General features: G+C 44.7%; 1 protein-coding gene across 1 annotated transcript in view; it reads left to right on the top strand.

Annotated features, from left to right (window-relative positions):
* LOC124803440 overlaps positions 1 to 18980 on the top strand; it is a 1230576-nt gene that overhangs the window by 503146 nt on the left and 708450 nt on the right. The window contains exon 2 of the mRNA XM_047264625.1: positions 17594 to 17723. Coding sequence (XP_047120581.1) covers positions 17594 to 17723 — 130 coding nt within the window. The remainder of the gene's footprint in view (positions 1 to 17593; positions 17724 to 18980) is intronic.

Here is an 18980-nt window from a genome sequence, read left to right as displayed (position 1 = left end):
CCCTTACAAGAACACCATCCACAGGTTCTACGATAAACTTGTACAGGAAGGAACAGATTGGAAGCGAAGCGACCTCGGCCTAAGCCTGTTTGTTCGCCGGAGAATATTGAAGCGGTACGAGTTGCTGTACAGAGAAGTCCCGGGAAATCGTGTAGAAAGGCAGCAGTGCAACCGGGAATATCCAGACGCTCCGTTCAACGCATTCTTAAAAGTGACCTCCATATGTACCCACACAAGATGACCTGTGCACAGAAGCTCACTGAAGAACACAAGCAGCAGAGACTACTGTTTGCTCAGCGAGCGGAGGATAGGGAAGAGATTCTCAACAACATTTGGTTTTCAGACGAGGCGGATATTCGTTTAGATGGTGTGGTTAACAAACAAAATGTACGCTTTTGGGCCACTAAAAACCCACAAGTGCTTCATGAACGACAACATTATGCTCCGAGGATTACAGCGTGGGCAGCAATTTCCAGTCATGGACTTATTGGACCCTTTTTCTTTGAAGAAACAGTGAAAAGCGAGCGTTATTTGAGCATGCTTCGCAATAGCTTCATTCCACAGCTTCTTGCTACTGCCTTGCCCTTCAACACGCAGAGGTTCATGCAAGATGGAGCAAGGCCACATACTGCAACCACTGTGTTGGATTTTTTACACGAGCATTTCGACATGCGGATCATTTCACTCAGGTTTCCAGGTCGCTTCAATGATGGAAAAAATTGGGCCCCCAATAGTCCAGACCTCAATCCACGTGACTTTTTTCTTTGGGGGTACCTAAAGGAAAAAATGTTCCCGAAACGTCCACGTGATTTAATGGAGCTCAGAAGACTTATTCTTCAAGCTTGCAGAGAAATTACGGAAGACATGTGCCGTAGGGTAATCATTAACTTCAGTGTTCGTTTGAGGGAAGTTAGGAAACGAAATGGTGGACATATTGAGAATGTGCTGAGTTAGAACAAATCTCCATGGACGGCTCTTCATTGTAGTGTATGTTCCTTTCAGATTGTATTGACAATAAAGTTTATATTCAAAAACAAAATGGTAACACATTTTGTGCGCCACCCTGTACATACCCACCGATGGTGTGTACTTGCAGCAAGTTAGACTCATGTTCAGAAAAAAACAGAACAGCTTGAACGACTAGACATAGGACGATCGCATCCACAGGACATGTACATTAGTACGTTCTGCAGAAATGATTATCATTTGAGTCACCTCGGTTCAGCATGTTGCCTAGTAGGCGCAGGGACCGCCATGGGCCCTTATAACTTGTTCCATGCTTGACGGCTTCGATGCTTTTAAGTCGTGATGGCGCCGTGAGATACAGCCGTCCATGGTGCATTTGCCTGGTTCCAAAGTTCATCTGTGGTGGTTGGCACTGGGCCACAGCGCTGAACCCGTCGTTTTCCCACACCCCACAGGTTTTCCATTGGCGACAAGTCTGGTGATCTGGCGTGCCAGGGAAAAAGGCTGACGTCCCGTGACACCGAGAAGGCACATGTTCGTGCAGCAACATGTGGTCGTGCATTGTCTTGCTGAAAAATTGCGTCTGGGATGTTGTGCAAAAAGTATATGGCAATTGGTCGCAGGATGTCATTCATGTACGTAACACTGGTCACAGTGCCCTGGACACGCACCGTCTGTGATTTGTGGTTATAACCAATAGCACCGCACACCACAACGCCCCGAGTTTGCGCTGTATGTCTTGTGCGAATGCAATCTCTGTTATGCCATTCCCCCCGTCTGCGGCGAGCCAAAATGCGGCCATCATTTACAAACAAACAGAAAATGGATTCGTCCGAAAACACCATCTGATGCCATTCCTGTCCCCAGTAACATCGATCCATACACGGTTCCTGTCTAGCATGGGAGTCATGGACTGTACGGCTGGTCCCGGCGGAGGTTCAACTCCTCCCTCGGGCGTGTGTGTGTGTGTGTGTGTGTGTTTGTCTTTAGGATAATTTAGGTTAAGTAGTGTGTAAGCTTAGGGACTGATGACCTTAGCAGTTAAGTCCCATAAGATTTCACACACATTTGAATATTTTTTTTTTGTCTAACATGTTTGTGCACATTCGCAAAAGGCGGAGAAGTGGACGACACGCATTAACCCATGGGTTAACTGTTAAGTTCACCAGTCTCTAAGCTTACACACTACTTAACCTAAATTATCCTAAGGACAAACACCCACACCCACGCCCGAGGGAGCAGTAGAACCTCCGCCGGGACCAGCCGTACAGTCCACGACTGCCATGCTAGACAGGAACCGTGTATGGATCGATGTTACTGGGGACAGGAATGACATCAGATGGTGTTTCCGGACGAATCCAGGTTCTGTTTGTATGAAAATGATGGCCGCATTTTGGCTCGCCGCAGTCAGGGGCAACGGCATAACAGAGACTGCATTCTGAACCAGGTCGGCCCGCGGGTTCCAGATTAACATCGATATCGCGGCGCAATACAGGTAAAATGTGCCTGCGTCTCTCGTTGTAGCTTTAAATACAATGTAATGGCTCACTGTGACTTGAGCTTAATTGTAGGATGCCCCACAGACCTATGAGCGAGCCGTACCGTCAAATAGGCGTGTTCGAAAGAGGGCGCATTATTGGCATGAGAGAATGTGATACACACATCCGGGAAACTGCAGCTTGGGTGGGACGAAGTATTTCGGCAGTGCAACGGGTGTGGGTGTGTGCCGAATGGTTCACAGAAGGCCGTAGAACACGACGAGATAGGTCGCACCACCCGGACCAACCCTGGAGAAGATCGACACCTCATCCGAATGGCATGCCGTAATAAACGGCAAAGGACTGCCACACCTGGTGGTGTACGATGTTCTACTCCACTCTTGCGCCAGCCAATGAGGACACAGAGCTGTCCTGCAATGCCATTCGGATGAGGTGTCGATCTTCTCCAGGGTTGGTCCGGGTGGTGCGACCTGACTCATCTCGTCGTGTTCTACGGCCTTCTGTGGACCATTCGGCACACATCCACACCCGTTGCACTGCCGAAACACTTCGTCCCACCCAAGCTGCAGTTTCCCGGATGTGTGTATCACATTCTCTCATGCCAATAATGCACCCTCTTTCAAACACGCCTATTTGACGGTACGGTTCGCTCATAGGTCTGCGGGGCATCCTACAATTAAGCTCATGTCACAGTGAGCCATTACATTATGTTTAAAGCTACAACGAGAGGCGCAGGCACATTTTACCGGTATTGCACCGCGATATCGATGTTGATCTGGAAGCCGCGGGCTGACCTGGTTCAGGTGCTAATCATTTATGCAGAACATACTAATGTACACGTCCTGCGAATACGAACGTCCTATATCTAGTCGTTCAAGGTGTTCTGTTTTCTTCTGAACATGAGTGAACATTGACATCCGACCGTGTCTTCGGGGTACTACTTAACTTTTTTGACAGCTAGTGTATGTTAATGATATCTGGTCGGTTCTGTCCTCCAGCAAATATCATTCCTATATCGATCATCTCCAGTATGACGCAGTACTGCTATCGTCCTCATGAAAAATGATCTGTCTGCAGTGGTACGATGTTTGAAAAACTTGGGACTTAACAAAATGCCGCCGGCCGGTGTGGCTGAGTGGTTCTAGGCGCTTCAGTATGGAACCGCGCGACCGTTACGGTCGCAGGATCGAATCCTGCCTCGAGCATGGAAGTGTGTGATGTCCTTAGGTTAGTTAGGTTTAAGTAGTTCTAATTCTAGGGGACTGATGACCTCAGATGTTAAGTCCCGTAGTTCTCAGAGCCATCTGAACCGTTTTGAACAAAATGCCAAAATATCGTAAAAAATTTCAGTAAGTTCTGAATTTGGCGAGCGATTGCCTCTGCTCATCTCGGTTCGTGCTGCTGCTACCACGTGAGAAAATTCAGCCGTCCACCACGCCCTCAAAAAGTTTCGGAGCTTATTTCCACGGGATGTGAAACGCACCCTTGTGTAAATAACCCGTCTATTGAACCTCCACTGTTGCAATGTAACACAACACTGCACAAATAGCGAGAACACTAGACGGTTATAACTATCAACGAACGCTTATGGGAGTTACACCTGCAACATACGACTTTGTACGCCCAGTTAGGATGGTTGCGACCAGACAAGCTACGTGACTAACACACGCTATATTTTCTACATCGACTCCTTAGTGCACAAGGAACCAAATAGCTTGCGTCAGAAATTAAATACCTGTCGCCTCGGGGTAATTGAAACATAAGGTCTAGTACGGTAGCAGTGACAATTCATAAACCGGGAAACATTCACCCACTTTTTCCCTGTTCCTGCCGTCGGCCATTGTAAACAAGCTCCCCTGCACTCTACGTCCAGCTAAACGTCCCGTCTCTTTGAACGAAGAGGTGAAACGCTTCCTGCTGTCACATTCATAAAGGTTCTCCAGAAATTAACGCTTATGGCCAGTTTCGCCCACTGTCAAACAATAAAGCAAATGCTCCCATCTTCTCCCACTTCTTGTTCTTTTCATTTCTGAACCACTGACATCAGTTTCTTTCATACACTGAAGCGCCAAGGAAGGTGTATAGGCAAGCGTATTCAAATACACAGATATGCTATCAGGCAGAATACGGCGCTGCGGTCGGCAACACTTGTATAAGACGACAAGTGTCTCGCGCAGTTGTTATATCGGTTACTGCTGCTACAGGGGCAGGCTGCCAAGATTTAAGTGAGTTTGAACGTGTTGTTACAGTCGGCGCACGAACGATGGGACACGGCATCTCCTAGGTAGTAATGAAGTGGGGAATTTCCCGTGCGACCATTTCACGAGTGTACTGTGAATATCGTGGATCCCGTAAAACATCAAGTCTCCGACATCGCTGCGGCCGGAAAAAGATTTTGCAAGGAAAGGGACTAACGACGACTGAAGAGAATAGTTCAACGTGACATAAATGCAAATTGCTGCAGATTTCAATGCTGGGCCATCAACAGATGTTAAGGTGAAAACCATTCAACGAAACATCACCGATATGGGCTTTCGAAGCACTCGTGCACATTTGATGCTGCACGACACAAAAGGTCTACACCTCGCCTGGGTTCGTCAACACCGACATTGGACTGTTGATAACTGGAAACATGTTGCCTGGTCAGACGAGTCTCGTTTCAAATCGTACTGAGCGGTTGGACGTGTACGGGTATGGAGACAGTCATGAATCCATGGACCCTGCATGTCAGCAGGGGACTGTTCAAGCCGGTGGAGCCTCTGTAATGCTGTGGGGCGTGTGCAGTTGGAGTGATAGGGGACCCCTGATACGTCTAGATACGACTCTGACAAGTGACACGTATATAAGCATCCTGCCTGACCACCTGCATTCATTCGTGCCCATTGTGCATTCCGACGGACTTGGGCAGTTCCAGCAGAACGATGCGGCACCCCACTCGTCCAGAATTGCTACAGAGTAGCTCTAGGAACGCTCTTCTGAATTTAAACCTTTCCGCTGGCCACCAAACTACCTAGACATGAAAATTATTGAGCACATCTGGGATGCCTTGCAACATGCTGTTCAGAAGAGATTTCCACCCCCTCGTACTCTCACGGATTTATGGACAGACCTACAGGATTCATGGTGTCAGTTCCCTCCAGCACTACTTCAGACATTAATAGAGTCCATACCACGTCGTGCTGCGGCAATTCCGCGTACTCGCGGGAGCCCTACATGATATTAGGCAGGTGTACCAGTTTCTTCGAGTTTTCAGTGCAGTATTGTGTTTCATCACATGCCTCTTTCTCTCTCTTTACTACATCTTCTCATGTTCATTCCTGCTAGAGCTCACTGTTTACAACTAAATACATGTATCGTGTCTGCATTGTTGTGCTCATGAAGGACTGTAAACTATGCTTAGTTTTTCCTCATTCTGAGATGTAGTAATTACTAAGTGTTTTATAATGTTACACACTGGGTGTAATTTATGCTTATCGTAATGGATATAAATACAAACCATGTAGAATTGACAGATGTAGGAGAGAGTATTTGGTCCGTATCGCTCCAGCAGAATAATAAATGAATGAGATAAAGAAATGGATCCAGCCATGATGAAACGAGAAAGATACCGAGGTACAGTTTGTTTACCATTTGGTGGTACAGAATACATTGCACAGCCCCGTAAATAAGCAAGTAGAGTATATAAACAGGCCACACTATTATGAGGAGTTATTCTAAGACTGGTTTTACGACAGGAGTGGGTTCGGTGGCCTTAGCGCCAGTTACAGCTGTTTCTTCTACCAGAAAGGGCTTGTGTAGAGGGTACGTCCTTGTATTCCATTGTGAATCTAGCTTTGTTACTTCACTAATTTTGCTCTTCTTGTCTTCATAATATGTATACTGCTCAAATGAACGATTAAATTCTGATATCGCTATTCAATGGCTACACTTACTCAGAGGGAAGATTAATTCAAGAGTGAGCAAATGGCTCTGAGCACTATGGGACTCAACTGCTGAGGTCATTAGTCCCCAAGAGTGAGCACACACACTGTTTTAAGTCTTTCACCAGCAACATAGCCTGAATCCCGGGAGTGACAATTTACTCGCTTGTATGGAATTCGGATGAACAAGAGAATAGTACAGTAAAGTTGAAGCTTTCGAACAGGTCGTTCACAGTGCTTGGATAGCGCACGTGTTAAGAGCTGCACTAGCTGGGAACCGTGTGCCGATTTGACAGTCATATTTGCTTAATCTTTCAGTAAGTTGCAAAGTAAATCAGATTTATTTGTAAGAATTTTACCAAATACTTTATGGCTTACTTTCACGCTTATAACACATGAAACTACATCTGTAACTTGTACGTGTTGTGTAGACTGTGTATAGATCCGTTCGCCTACTATTTCCTTAGCTACACGCACTATGCGGTAAAAATGACTGTGACTGATAAGAAAGATGAAAGTAAAGACAGTGGTACTACACTAAATGTGCTCCTTCCTTAGATGAGTATAAAAACAAACTGAAACAGAGCACAGCAACATTCCCCGGATTACAACTCGATTTAGCTCAACTTTTCGGAACAGAAAAATTCGGCTCATATGGAACCTTAGTGTTGTCTTCATTAGACTTATTATTTTGCATGACAGTTTTTAGTGGCAGAGGAAAGGCTCATAATCGTAAACGTTTCCGTTAATTGTCCTGCACTTTTAGTTAATATTGTTGCAGTATTTACGACAAAGTCTTTCCCGTAGTCAAACTGCGGTCGTTTAGTCATCTCGTGAACCATACCGTAACGCAGGTTGTTTTCCGTTACCTTCTTGCAACCTGATACGGCCTGGCGCGGGTGTAACTATCTCCTGTGGTCGATGGTGATGGTTTATTGTCCAGTGCGATATTGTTGTTAAAGCAACTTGGAATGCTGGGTAAAGGTCGAATCCCACTGGAGGTACATTTGCATGCGCTTCATACGTGCCTGATCCGATCTGTTCGTTACAACAACTGTCGTGATTCTGCCGAATAGAATAGGAAAGAAAACTATACAGCACTAGGAAGATATGGGAAACAAGAAAAGACTAAGCAGCACATTACATATGAATACGACCTTCTCGTATAACTAAAAGGAAGCAGTCGAGCTTAAATCTCCATCGACAAACAGCTCACCATCAATAAGGTATTCGTGTTCGTTGCAACAGACACCGCATAGAGGTATGGAATTAGCGTACAATATTACAAAAAAGTCTCGTTATTAGACTTCATACGCGGACATCTTTTCTCCAGCCATGTACCAAATCTCACTTATTTCTAAAAAACTTCACGACGCAAATCGGTTGACAATAGAAAGAGCGACGCAGCACTCTAGTCCATAAACTTGTGACACTAGCGACAACCATGGGGTCCGCATCTCGTGGTCGTGCGGTAGCGTACTCGCTTCCCACGCCCGGGTTCCCGGGTTCGATTCTCGGCGGGATCAGGGATTTTCTCTGCCTCGTGATGGCTGGGTGTTGTGTGCTGTCCTTAGGTTAGTTAGGTTTAAGTAGTTCTAAGTTCTAGGGGACTGATGACCATAGATGTTAAGTCCCATAGTGCTCAGAGCCATTTGACAACCATGGTAACCCAGGTACGTAGCGGTAAAACGATCGAACTTAGCGACTACGTAGATTTATTCTCTGTAGTACATGTTTCCAACGAAATCTTGCATATTTATGTGAAATATTTATGTTATTCCCGTGAATGCATTGCCAAAATTCAGAGGTTGGACAACAACATGCAAACATGAAAGACACAACATATTACCAAGCCTAATACAGCGTACGAAAACCATTAGCCTTCAAAACAGCTTCAGTCATCTTGCAACAGGTAAATACAGGTCCTGTATCGTTTCTCAGTGAATCTTATACCATTCTTCATGTTGACAATAGGTCAGGTAATGACAACGTAGATAATTACAATGTAGGAGGACAGGGATCAGCACTCTTCTTACCAAAACAGATCACAATGTATCGACACTACTGCACTACTGAGATGGGTAACCACGGTGGCCGGGGGGGGGGGGGGGGCGAGAATGCGACAATTCATCATGATGTTCACAAAACCAATCCTGGACGATGCGAACTCTGCGAACTCTGTGAGCTAGGGTACTGTCGTCTCGGGGTACAGCATGACCTTTTGGGAATAAACACTGTACCATAGGTTGGAGATGAGCAGCAAGAATGGCCACATACTCTTTGGTAGTAGTGTGACCTCGTAGATTACCCATGGGGCCCATAGAATACCACGATATGGCTGCCCGAATCATTACCGAACGCCCGTCATGTTTCACTCTTGCGACGTAAACTCGTCGAGAAACTAGAAGCAGTGTGAAACAAGATTCAAACGATCAAATGACTTTCTTCACTTGGTCCTTAGTCCAGGTTTTACGGCTTCAGCAGCACATTTTCCTGTTAAGGGTATCATGTGTTATAAATGCCTGTATAAATTTCTGCATACCTGATCTGAGGACGAATGAAATTCCGTTAGTGAAAATTTATTATATTTTGTTGAATGAGTGGTTGCAGCTACCTGTATCTAATTCCTTTAATATAATGTCATGGTATCAAACAATGTAAATAATGGACTAGCTTAACCTCTCGAAACTACTCAGCTAAAAGGTCTATACAACCAAACGATACAGAATCCAACACGCCGAATCACACACCCATTCACGGGTTTATAAAATCAGCGGAGGAGAACGTAACATTTTTCTATAGGACAAACAATTACAAGTTTTGTCATTAGATTTACAAAACACATATTAACACCTGCAAATCTTTGATTTGGAACCATCAGATTAAGAAACATCGAAAACTTAGAAATTCTTACTCTAATCTGGAAGAGTAGAGTGTTTGATTACTTAAAGGAGCTAGAAATTTATTATGAATTTGAAGATCTTGAACGAACAGACTGACCACGAAAATAGCGTACTCTTAGGCTGCTTGCGCAATACGTTTTATTTTGGTTTTAGATAAAACTGGAATTTATGCATTGTTGGTGTTGGCAAGTATTTCTGGCCACGTTACACTTGTTCGCTAAGCTGCACCTACTTGTAAATCTTCCAAGATGTGTTCACATTAGTACACATCTTGCATATTTACTTACTGGAATTAATGAAATCGTGGAAGGGAGGACCCATCAATATAACTTTCTTTTCACACAACCTGTTTATTTAACAATATATATACTCTGTTTTACAAACAAATGAAGCATTTAACCATAAAATTGTCTTAAATAAAATGAACAAATTTTCAAAATTATTTGGACCTTAAACCTTAAGTTGAATAAGTTTTTAACCTTTGCAAAATAAATCGGAAGTGCTGTATTGTAAAACAGCAGATGATATGACTGTGATTACAAGACAGCCGGACCTGTAACCCGCCCGTTACCTGGCGAAACAGCGGTGTTAACAAACGCGCTGGACACAGTCTGTCTTATTAAATGCACTTCTGCAACACATGAAAACTACGTGAGCACCATTGATGACAAGAGTGGTTCAATTACTCAAAACAGATGACGTAACTTTTAATTTGAAAGCTGTATGTCGAAAGGTCCGAGGTTAAGATGCGCACCTGTGCTTAAAGGTTAACGATTAGCAAAAGTTTATTTATTTATTTAGCGTATGGCAAGTACAAATCACGTTTATAGAGAAATAAGCTGCTACAATAACTTTATAACTTTGGCACTAAAAACAAGACATAAAGAATTAAATACAGTTATGTCATGAACAACATATATATAATTACAAATTAACATGTAGGTTTTTAATGTATTGAACTGCACTTTGAGTCGCATCCAGGAAGTCCGCTGTTTGACCTGAGTAGGCTCTCCGAGGGCACTCTGCAATGATGTGCCGGATCGTCTGCTTCTCAGCGTCGCAGTCGCACTTTGGGGATGGTGCTCTTCTCCATTTGTGTAGGGAGTCCGCACAACGACCGTGGCCCGTCCTGATCCTGTTGAGGATGGTCCAGGTTTTACGTGGTAAGCCAAAGCCTGGAGGTCTGTTCGACGGTTTCAGTAAGGTGTTTACCTGTGGTGGTGCTGACTCTTCCCATTCCACTTTCCAGCGTTCTTCAAGACAGAAACCATTTTCCTCCAGGTCTTTGGCCCTTATAAGAGGTGGATGTCTAGGGCGCAATCTATCTCTGTCAATGCCATTGCTCAAAGCGTGAATCGGAAGTTGCGGGTTGTCTTGTATTTTTTTAAATTCTCTAAGAAGTGCATGTTCTCTTCGTGAGGTGGCGGTATGTGGCTCAGTACAGGCAGCCAGTGAATGGGGGTTGATTTTATTGTACCTGAAATAATCCTCATAGTTTGGTTCAGTACTGTGTCCACCATCTTGGTGTGAGCGCTCTTTAGCCAAACAGGGGAACAGTATTCTGCCGCAGAGTAGACAAGTCCCAAAGCAGAGCATCGCAAGGTAGAGGCGGAGGCGCCCCAGCTGGTACCACATAGTTTCTGAATGATATTGTTCCTAGTACGGATTTTTGCAGCAGTGTTGATGAGGTGTTGTTTGTAGCTCAGGGTTCTATCTAATGTCACTCGCAGGTATTTTTGATTTTTATTATAAGGCAGAATATTGTTATATCAAAATATATCTTAAGGCGTCTGTTAGCCAATTTATTATTCAGTTGGAAACACATTGCCTCAGTTTTAGTTGGACTAGGTTGTAGTCTCCATTCACGAAAGTACGTTCCCAGCAAGGACAAGTCGCTTGTCAGGACAGTCTCAGTATGCTCCATATATCGATGTTGTGTAGCTATGGCCCAGTCATCTGCATATCCAAACTTTTCAGATTCAGTATTACGCATATCGGCTGTATACATGCTGAAAAGTAGCGGTGCCAGGACTGATCCTTGGGGCAAGCCATTATTGAGCTTCATTGTTTTGCTCCCATAATTTCCAAGTATCACCTGGAACGGCCTGTTGCAGAGCATCTCGTTGGTAAGGTTAGCCATTTTCAAACATGGCACAATGCGGAGTAGTTTGTAAATCAGGCCTTGCCTCCATACAGTGCCATAAGCCGTAAGCCGCTGTCAGGTCTATAAATACCACGGATGTTTTTTCTTGTCTTTGGAAGCCTGCCTCGATGTAGGAAGTTATTAAGAGGACTTGATCTGTGCAGCTCCTGTTTGGCCGGAAGCCTGCTTGTTCCACAGGGATACACTTTAGGATATCTGGACTTATTCTGTTACATATAAGTCTCTCCAGAAGTTTGTAGATCATGCTGAGAAGGGCAATTGGGCGGTAGCTGTTTGGTTGGTCCTTCGGTTTACCTGGTTTCAGTATCGCTATGATTTTTGCTTTCTTAAGGGTATTTGGTATTCTTCCAGTTTCCATCATGCTGGAGAAGAACTGTGCAAGCAATAATTTTGCAAATTTACCGCAGTGAATCGGAAACTCTGGATGAATTCCATCAAAACCTGGAGCTTTCCGTAGCTTGATGTCTCTCAGAGCCAGTGTTATCTCTTCGATTGAGAAGGGCTGCGAGTGTAGTGATTGTGTCCTACTAAAGATTTCAACTTTTTAAATTCCTTTTTAACTTTTATGGTATGAGCTCGATCCCCTGGAGCTCTAGAGGTTTTACTGATGTGCGCCGCAACTGTGTTTGGAGAAATAGAGCTGGTTGGTCGTTGGTTCCTGCTACTGCCACCAAGCTTCCGAAGTAGCGGCCACGCCTTTCTGCTTGATTTTGTGAAGTCCATTTCCTCAACAGTCTATCCATTTGAGCGCCTGGCAGCGTCCAGACTGTGCAATAAGTCATCTGCAATCTCCCTATCCCCATGGTCTAGGAACTGTTTATAGAGGCGATCACTCTCTTCGTTCCACCCCGGCACGTATTCTTTTCTAAATCCCCGGGGAATGCTGTTCTTAGCTGAGCTGATGACTGCTCCCAAAAGTCTTTTGTAATTTTTATAAGTTGGAGGTATCCATCCAAGGCGTTTATCAACGCAAAAAATATGACAATGATAAGGCTTACTTCAAAGCAACCAACCTCTTAATTTCAATCGGCAACCAAGGTGCGACTGGATCCCAACCCTACCCTTCTGACAATTTCACTTTGACTAAAGCCCTGTTGACAGTTGGCTGTTAATATTTTCAAAGATAACCTGATTGTCAGTTATCAAGACCGCTCTCAAGGAACATCTTCGAACGTTACTTGTCAACACTTATTACAGGAGAACTCACTCTGCGGAAACACAAGATCCAGCTAAAATACACCAATAATGACCCGGTCTTTCAAACACAGAAACGAACAGCTTAGTACAACAGGTTGTTCAGATTATTACTAAAGACTGAGAAGTACAATTACAATCAAGAAATGAACCGGTCAATAGCTGAATCTAGCCACAAGGTCCCTCTTTCGTTTAACGGCAAGCTGTACCTTAGTACAATTGTTCCGTCGGTATTTACTATCAAGAGCTGATTAATTATAACAATAACGGCCGGGTACAAACCAGAAAGGAAATGCAATATAATAGCGGGACAAATTTGAAACGACAATTAGTGTTTTCGTACAATACTAATGTCTATATTTACGACCAAAGAGCCGACCGAGTAAAGCTCTGAGGTTCGGGTACAAACTAGAAAATAATAAGGAGGGCAGGTAGACAATGAAACAAATTACTACGTGGGTTATAGAATGTTGCTCCCCTTTGTCAGCAAGCAGTTCCATGGATCCACGGTGCGTCGCGGCGGTTACTAAGTAGTGCCGATGACACCCAGGTAGAAGAGGGCCCCCAGGCCACTAGCGGTCGTCCGACGCGAATGTAGCCCACCAACCGACGGGATGTCGGCCTGCTGCGTGTAGTCGACGCTGACGCCAGTGGAGCACTCCGGTATCTTCGCTCTGCGAAGGCCCTCCTTGCGCAGCTCGTGGCTTCGGCCGCTCTGTCCTCGTGACCACCTCTTGTCGCGACACTACCGCCAACCCCCAGACTTCGTGCCTCCCTCTCGGGCTTTTGTTTTCCTTTATTGAATTTCGATTCCCCCCGAAGGGGGGCGGGCTGGCAGCAGCTTAGTACGCCGCTCTTCAGCCTACAGAATTTTTAGGACATAAGAAGATAAGAAACAATAAAAATAGGCGATAAAACAGTGACGTAAAATGTAAAACGGCGGAAAATTGTGGAAAGTTAAAACATAAAACTAATGGTGGGCGATTATAATAAAATACACAGGAAGCAGACAGGGAAAAAGTAGACAGTCAATTTAAAAAAAAAAAAAAAAAACATGGCGACAGTCTGGATCATGTTCGCAAGAGATATAAAAGAATCACACCCTGCGACAGCATGATGTCCATTCGCAACACTTCGGAAAAGACGCACAACGCTTAACAATCGCTAGGAACACTGCACTAAAAGGTCGGCACGAAGATGACGCTACACAGGCAAGGGCAGATGGGAGGGGGGACCTGGACAGAGTAGGGGGAGGAAAAAGGGGGGAGGAGATACGAAAGGCGGGGTGGGGACGACGACGAAGGGAGAGGACTCAGAAGGGGGGAGCAGAGTGGACGTGAGAGAGAATGGGGAAAGGCAGCGGAATGAAAATGCAAAAGGACTCGGGGGGTGGGGGGGGGTGGGAGAAGGGAGGTGGAGAGAGGGTAGGTGGGATAAAACAGGATGGAGGGGGGAGGGGGGAGGGGGGAGGGGAAGAGGGAGCCCAGGAAAAGGAGAAAGGAAAGGAGGGGGGTGAGAATCAGAGTTGATAGGAGGGATAAATGGAGGGAGAGATGGCATCATCCGGGAGGGGGACGGAAGCCACTTTGGGAAAGGAGATGAAGGGTGTAGAGATGGAGGGTAGGGGGAACACAACAGTGTAGGTGTGGCAGAGGGCAGGGGTTGGAGAGGAGAGGAGCAACCAAGGGGTGAGGGGGAACAAGGTGGTGGGAGGTGTAGAGTATGCGGATATGTTCGAGGAATAGGAGTAGATGGGGGAAAGGAATCAGGTCATAGAGGATCCGCGTGGGGGATGGGAGGCGTATATGGAAGACGAGGTAGAGTGCATGGCGCTCGAGGATCTGGAGGGATTTGTAGAATTTGGGGGGCCCTCTCGGGCCAGCGAACCCCGTACATATCTAAGCAAGCAAAGACCTTCTAAGGACACAACCCACAGATACCAACTCTTCCTCATAGTTTTTGGCAACTGGGCCGCAAGAGGGCTAGTCGATACTACATCTGAGCCAGTGGTGCCAGACAGAACAGTCTACTAATTCAATGGCGCCACCGCTCAACACATCTGTACGATTGTATGCACGTGCTTTATATTTTGGGACATATACCTTTAATTTTGATTTAGGGTTCTTTACCCTGTTATACTCGTATTTTAGGGGTGTTATTTACCTAACTATGCAAGTCTCTTCATTTTTACTATTGATGCATCAGCTTCTATTAGCTGTACATGTGTTTATGTAGGAAGATACTACGCACTTTTAATTAGCATTCATGTTTTATTAGTTTGATTCCTCGTACATTACTACGTATACAATGCCACAAATTTCCAGCCGACCGGTTGCAAATATAATTTAAAATTCATTAACTAGTTTTCAACGCCAACTAGGGGTGCCTTCTTCAGCAGAAACTGTTACCTTACCTAACAATATTACAGGAAGGTACATTAATAGCAGGTAGGCATTAGAACAAACACTTAATTTTTACAAATTAAATTCCATAAAAATACATCTGGTTAAAAGGAAATTTGAGCGACATCGCTGTAGTCAAAACATTAAAACCACAATTAAAACATTTTCCACCCGAATACATAACAAGTATGGTCAAAATTTTAAACCAATACGTAAATATGAAACTAAGGGCACTACAGTGGTATAGGACACGAGTGAGTAACAGCGACTGCGCGAGCTGGCCGTAGCAAATGACGACGTGAACACGATACAGATGGCGCCATCTAGTAGCAGAATTTACAAAGAATTAACAACATCTATAGGAAATTAACATGAGAGTGATTGACAAATTCACAGGATGTAAACCATAAAAGCAAGGGAGGGGAAAACAGTATTTCAGGGCCTAACAGGGAAGGGGATAACCAACATTAGCTATCAGACATCTTTAAGTAACGGCTTAAAGCTATTGAAAAATTTTTATTACGCGACTGCAGTTGTCCATTTAATATGAGGCCATCTTTCAGAGAAAGATGTTTGAAGGTCTGTAACTCTTCCAAAATGTTTAGTCTAAAACCTTTTCTTTCACAGTGCAAAATTCCTATGTCATGAATTTCCTGTGAATGAATTGTGAAGGTGTGGTGTCACCGCCAGACACCACACTTGCTAGGTGGTAGCCTTTAAATCGGCCGCGGTCCGTTAGTATACGTCGGACTCGCGTGTCGCCACTATCAGTGATTACAGACCGAGCGCCGCCACACGGCAGGTCTAGAGAGACTCCCTAGCGATGGTTCACTGTCTACAGACGCTCTCAATTGCAGAGACGACCGTTTAGCATAGCCTTCAGCTACGTCATTTGCTACGACCTAGCAAGGCGCCATATTCAGTTACTATAAGTACTATCTTCCAGAATGTATGCTGAACAGATAATATTGTCAATCATGTACCGTCAAGAGCGACGTTCATCATTAATGGATTAAAGTTAAGTATCAAACTAATTGCGTCCGCTTTCTGAATTATCATTCCTTGTCATGTTCCAGACCTCACGTCAGTATAGTTCTTCCCTCCTCACGCCAGCCTGCCTGAGCTAAAACGCGTGCATTTCGGCCTCCACTTGTACGCGGTGTTGGCTCTTCTGCTAACACAAAAGAAGGTTTGTGGCTTGTGATCAACAGGTGGTCGGCAAAGGTGTAGTTATGAATGTTAGAACTATTTTTCCCTAAAAGATGCTCCTTGTATCTAGCAGAGAAAGCACGACCTGTTTGGCCTATGTTATAGGCTTTACATTTGTGACACTATAATTGATTACAGTTGCTGATCACACCCATGTTCAGAACATTACTATGTATACGTTAATAACATTCGTCTGTTGTGAGTACACGTCTTACAAACCTTGTGATATTAACTTCGCTTACTAATAGCTTATATATATATATATATATATATATATATATATATATATATATATATATATATATATATATATATGTGTGTGTGTGTGTGTGTGTGTGTGTGTGTGTGTGTGTGTGTGTCTGTGTCTGTGTCTGTGTGTGTGTGTGTGTGTGTGTGTGTGTGTGTGTGTGTGTGTGTGTTACATCCTTGTCAATTTACGACTATTGTAATCCAACGGCCACGTTGGCTACACAAGTGATTCATTTCGGTGTACATTGCGGATATAGTTGCTGCGCACACTGATAGCTGTTATTGTGTTTAGCACAAGGCTCGTGTTGACGTGTTGTGGTTCAATTGGCTCTGAGCACTATGGGACTTAACATCTGAGGTCGTCAGTCCCCTGGAACTTATAACTACTTAAACCTAACTAACCTAAGGACATCACACACATCCATGCCCGAGGCAGGATTCGAACCTGCGACCGTAGCAGTCGCTCAGTTCCGGACTGAAGCGCCTAGAACCGCTCGGCTACAGCGGCTGGCTGACGTGTTGTGGGGACGAGCCGTCATACTTATACGACCACACGTACTTGGATTCAAACTGCAGGGGATTATGTTCTAACATGTTTGTACAGTGGACTTCAACACCCTGCAGTCGGCCGGAGTGGCCGAGCGGTTCTAGGCGCTTCAGTCTGGAACCGCGCGACCACTACGGTCGCAGGTTCGAATCCGGCCTCGGGCATGGATGTGTGTGATGTCCTTAGGTTAGTTAGGTTTAAGTAGTTATAAGTTCTAGGAGACTGATGACATCAGATGTTAAGTCCCATAGTGCTCAGAGCTATTTGAACCATTTTTAACACCCCGCATACGCATCCCTATGTTTTCAGCAGCGAAGTGTCGTAACTTTATTTTTAACTCCAGCACATTTTATTTGTCGGTTTATTTGAGAATGTTTGACGATGACAAAATGTCTAAAGTGAAGTAGCGACAAATATTTGTAGCATCCATATACGAAATGACTATTTTTCGCAGTGTCGCACACCCTTGTGCTTATTACCTTCATGTTTTCTTGCCGTTGTGCTAGACCTGCCCAGTGATGGACGGACCTGTGTTTGCAGGGCGGCGGCTACCCCACGTCGTCGTACAGCGAGCACAAGTGGAACACGCTGGGCAGCCGGAAGGCCATCGAGGCGTACCGCAAATCCCGGCCCGACTCCCGCATCAACATCACCTTCAGGAACAAAGAGAGTGAGTACCACTTTACTGCACTTATCTCAACCTGTACACGGGTACAGCTGTAGCGACGGAATCTTCCGACTACGTGTGGTGTTATCTGAACAAGTGGACGGCTGGCCTCTGCAGACTTAATGGCCTTCGCCGCATCGGTGGAGGGTTCCTGTCCTCGTCGAGGAAGGAAGCGCCCACAGAGCGACGTCTACGTGCTCCAAGCGAGCGCACGGGAGTTCGTAATGTGATGTAACAAAAGAAATAGGTGTATGAAAATACAGCAGAAGGGAGTAAATTGTTGCATTCCTAATGCTGTGAAAATGTTTTAGAAGAGCGGCGAGCCTCGCTTTGACTCGAGAGAAGCTATTAACTATTTAAGACTCATATTCAGCCCATTTCAGCTCTTTAATTCGATCGCTGCTTAGAAAACTCCACATGTCTGACTTCTAAACAATAGGATAAAAGTAAAAAAAAAAAAAAAAAAACACTTAGTACAATCCTGGTGTTCAGCTACAACGATCTTGATACTCAGAAGAGAACAGTTCAGTGCTATGAAAGTCAAATCGTCATATTAGATCAAACGCTTTAGTTATCATTCTCCGCTAAGTCGTTCTTTTCACTATAACCGCCTCAAGCTGATAACTGACACTGGCCTCCCACTCAGGTCTTGGGTCATTGGGATTCCGCCGACAGAATATAAGGTTCCAAAAACTACAACTGAAGTACTATCCGAATGCATCAGTACACCCAAAAGGCCACAGTTTCACATTGTGGAAATAGCGGAAATGCGCTCTCTACCCACGGAAAGCGGAAAATGCCATAACCCGATTTCGCAGAAACTTCGGTCTGTGAAAGGGGATTCAAAACAAGCGAACACTTGTCTCGGCTTACCCGTAGATATTTGACCGTTTCTGAAAAAGTGCCATTCAAAGTTTTCGAGGTACTTTACGTTCCTTTTAGCGACAAAACTGTTCTACCGTAGCGATAGCACAATGGCTAGCGCCGCAGCTTCACACTTTTACGTGTTCGAAACCCGATTACTATTTTTTCTTTTTGTTTTTCATTTATCTACCCATATCAGTAGAAGATTACAACACTAATGTTTTCCAGTACACACTGAAAAACGTTATCCTCCCAAGTGTACTTCTGGTGAATGAAGTAAAATAAAAAAAAAAGAAGGAAAAAATTTTTATCAATGAATTCCTTCTAGAGTGGCTTGATTCGCAAGCGACAATTTTATGAGTGGTTTGCCGCGACATTACCGCCAACGCGTGAAAT

This window comes from Schistocerca piceifrons, chromosome 6, assembly GCF_021461385.2.
Source record: "Schistocerca piceifrons isolate TAMUIC-IGC-003096 chromosome 6, iqSchPice1.1, whole genome shotgun sequence".
Taxonomy (NCBI): domain Eukaryota; kingdom Metazoa; phylum Arthropoda; class Insecta; order Orthoptera; family Acrididae; genus Schistocerca; species Schistocerca piceifrons.
This window is presented reverse-complemented; position numbering and strand designations above follow the sequence as displayed.